This window comes from Capsicum annuum, chromosome 7 (assembly GCF_002878395.1).
Source record: "Capsicum annuum cultivar UCD-10X-F1 chromosome 7, UCD10Xv1.1, whole genome shotgun sequence".
NCBI classification, from domain to species: domain Eukaryota; kingdom Viridiplantae; phylum Streptophyta; class Magnoliopsida; order Solanales; family Solanaceae; genus Capsicum; species Capsicum annuum.
This window is the reverse complement of record NC_061117.1, coordinates 77168734-77172745: the sequence shown is the minus strand read 5'-3', so window position 1 is coordinate 77172745 and position 4012 is coordinate 77168734. Positions and strand designations below refer to the sequence as shown.

At 32.6% G+C, this 4012-nt stretch overlaps 1 protein-coding gene across 1 annotated transcript; it reads right to left on the bottom strand.

Annotated features, from left to right (window-relative positions):
• Nucleotides 1-292: 292 nt before the first annotated feature.
• LOC107876495 (CTD small phosphatase-like protein) lies at nt 293-2838 on the bottom strand. The gene is made up of 5 exons (XM_016723406.2): nt 2727-2838; nt 2417-2508; nt 1659-1761; nt 997-1123; nt 293-485 (listed from the first exon to the last, which is right to left on the bottom strand). The coding sequence occupies exons 1-5, from the start codon at nt 2836-2838 to the stop codon at nt 293-295; spliced, it is 627 nt and encodes a 208-aa protein (XP_016578892.2).
• Nucleotides 2839-4012: the final 1174 nt, after the last annotated feature.

The window sequence follows — 4012 nt, the reverse complement described above, 5'->3', positions numbered from 1 at the left end:
CCATGTTTCTCCATTTATAATCTTCTCAAGCCAATATTATATGACCTAGAAATGGGATGTACTTGACATTCTCTAGGTTATCTAATAGGTCTAAAAGACTCCTAGAAAGTGTAGGACTTAAAGCAAACATATTAACATGATAAAGCATACTCCCAACTAATAGGATAAGCATATAATATTAGGTTTATCATCAAATACAAGATGCAAGTAGATTACCTGTGGAGAATTATCTAAAATTGCAACTTTTGCTACATCAACACCTAATACTGTTAAATCCTTGGTATAACTTCAATCAGAGGATGCATGATTCACGATATGCACATCTTGAAATAATCTTTCCATCTGGATCCAGAATATCCAACAGTTTCTTTGCATATATGCTCTGACTAGTGGTAAAAATTACAACTTCAAATATCTCTGCAACTCTCTCCAAAAATGTCCAGAGGTGAGGCCTCTGATTCACATAGACAACATGCTCTTTCATGCTGAAGAAAATTAAAAATGTAAAGTCTGAGTCATCACAGTGCTCCAGTATAGAATGAACAAGTGTCTCTGAAGACATAAAATAAATATGCATGATATTAGACCATCTAGTTGGAACCATGTGTTATAAACTGTAAAATATACGTTCTATACAAGAATGTACCAGGGTACACCTTTCTATAAAAAAATCTTTCTACTTTATGGAAACAATATTATTTCTGGTGCCATCATTCCTACTTCTAACTAGCCTTCAGGTATAGCAAAGATTGTTTTTAAGCCAAGCTACACATTGCACATTTCTAATGTAACCATAAATTGAATTAAAACTGTAATGAAAAGTAAAATTTGAGTACCCAAAGTAGAATCTTACCATCTTAGTAAAGTACTAGGGTGATCAATTTGTATCTTTGTGATTATTTTGGCAAAATATTCGGCCTCTCTAATATGTTTGGTAAATTTCTTATGAAACTATGTAGGTCAAAGCATTCTGCTTGGTCATTAGACTCTATATACGTAAAAGCATCAGATTGTTTAAATGATCTGAGATGGTGAATTTCCATGTATAAGTTTGAATCATCTGACTGAACGACAATTTCTCCAGATGTTCTGCACTCTTGACTATAGCTAGCTACTGCAGTGTCTTCAAGAAAAGGCAAAAGAAAGCATTCCTCATCAACATTAATAAAAATATTGGCTCTTCACACTTGTAATTAGACAAGAATCTATCAGCCAAACTGTCATCATAGATGTTTTCACCCTTGACGGCTAAATAAGAAACAATTATATCAGATATGTAAAAGTCTAAAACATTGCATATCTAAAGTTCACACGAACTTATGCTGATATCACTATCTTCAGTCTCTCATTGGGGTATATAAAAATCATTGCTTGCTGTAAGCAACCACAAAAAAGTTTATGTAAGAATGATCTTTTTTGAAAGAACTGGAAGAGAAAGAAAGGGTAAGAGGTGTACTTCTCAGCTCTTATCATCTATGGCCCAAGGAGTTTTTGGTTGTTTGATAACATCCTTTTCAATATTATAGAGAAATAGAGAAAAATCTAAGAGTAGTTTGTTTGTTTGCCTAAGATATTTGTCAGGACAAAGTGAAGAAGAAACAAAATTTGATTATAAATTCCACAATTAACAAAAAAATGCAACAAAATTGGAGGTGTACCTCTATCACTTGGTATATCAGAATCATTATATGTGCCAAGAGACTCCAAAGTAGGTGAAAAGATGGTCTTTGAACTTAATTTGGAGGTTACTACTGAAGAATCCTACATTGATTCCAAAACATGATGGGAGAGTACAAATAGCAAAAATCAAATTGTCTAATTTTGGCATGCAGGCACAAATATGGCATGGAAAACTAAATTGTAAAATTGTTAGGAGATAGGAGCACATATCCTAGTGTCTACCATTCCTATAATATGTGATTTTTTTTTCATAAAGTAATAATGTGCGAGCTATATTATGTGAACTATGGATTCTTTCTAGCTAACCCTCATAAAATAAATCAAGTCAATTTTTAAGAAGGAATACATGTCATGCTTTTCCTGACACTCGTGTCTTAGCCCTATCACATAATGTTATCTTCACACAGCCACTAAAGTAGAGATATGGAGAGGCTAGACAGCTTAAATACAAACCTTTCTTTGGTTCCATGTTTGCTCTAAGAATTTTAATGTTAAGTTTTTGTGTCTCCATAATGTCTATGAAAAACATATTTATGACCATTCACCCGTGAAATTGAGACTATATAAATTTATTATAGAACAAGCTGAAGATGTATGACAACAATATATGTATATTTGGAAGAATCATACCCATAATATATCAAATAGTTGAAAGAAATGAATACATAAATTAAGATTACTATACATGAAACTAAAATATCAGGTACGAATAGTGAACACTCCAGAATGTATTTACCATTTTATCAAGGATAGGAGAACCAGTAACAAGTGGTTTTTGCTTTTCAAGCAGTTCATCTACCAAATCATTAGCATGATCTCTATTTCTTCCTACTTGGTTTGGTTATACTTTATAGAAGATAGGAACTGCAAAAATTAAAGTAACTGATTAATGAACTAGGATGAACAGTACAAAGAAATTCAATGTCATATAAAGCAGAGACTTTCATTATGAAACTTGTGCGTGGGTAAGGAGAAAAGCATCATTTTTGCACCATCAAAATCATAAAATTCTTATTCTTAAGAGCCATACAATAGAACCAACCTACCATCCTGAGTACTGTGAATCAGATCTGCAACTTCAGCTGTATTCTGCACTCCTGGTTTGAGCGAGAGAACTCTTGGATATGATACTTGACTTTGGACAGATGTTGAGACCATTTTTCGAACTGGATTTGGCTAGCTTTGTCTTTATTTTTAGTGATGGAATTTGATTCGTACTTTGGATATCTAGCACAATCATGATTTGAAAGCATCAGTAGGGATTCAAAACCCCTTCAGACAGATAGTATCAGCCAGAACAGACTGTTATCAAAGAATATCGAAAAAACTTTAGAATTCATGGCCACGTCTGAAGGTTAGCATATAGAAAAGTATAATAAATAGCACAACATTTTTACTCATCAACTCTATGTAGTGAAATAATAAAAAAAATCATACTCAAATGAACTATGCCAAACATAAAATTAGAATCACTTTAATATAAAGGAACAAAGAAAACTCCTGCTATCATAACCCACATCTAAAACTCAACTATTGGTTGAAGAAAAAATCAAGCATATCTTTATAGATAATTTTTTACACTGAATAGTTCTGCCCCATCCAAGCATGAAAACAACTTTTTTTAACCACATTGCACCATAAAATTTTAACAAATGTTACAAGGGTGGTGAAATCACGCCTTTTGATCAGTTTCTATGTAAAGATGGATAATACGACCAATTTTGTTTGATGACTTTTTTATTTTCTCCATACAAACCCAACAAACTGGACTTGCCAATAAAAAATACCCAATTTCAGAAATAAAATAATCTTTTTCTTCTCATCTTGAAACCAACAGGCGTAAAGTAATTTTTGAAAAGCGCAATCACAGAGCATCAACTACATTAAACTTTGATAAGAAAGACATAAAAAGAAAAATAACAGTTGTATTCTAGCTTGGCATGGAATTTGGTTGCTCTATTTATTTTATTCTGATCAAGTAAAGTTTTCATCAATATTAACACCACCAAACATGGCCATATACAAGAGGTATACTAAGAAAAGGGAAACCTACAAAATATGGTTCTCCACAAAAGACACTCAATCCTCTATGCAAAAAGGAACTACAATCTTTTAGAAAGTCGCTAACAAGAAAAGGACAAAGCAATGTGTAAGTGCCAATACAGCTTACAACTAAAGCACAAAATAATTTGGGCATTCCACAGTAAAATTGCACATGTTGACACATAAATCAACACCTTTGCAAGCTAACTAAAGAAAAAACGTACAAAAGGAAATCTAACGTGAGACAATCAAACAAGATACCATTTTAACCCAATATCGCCTATATGAA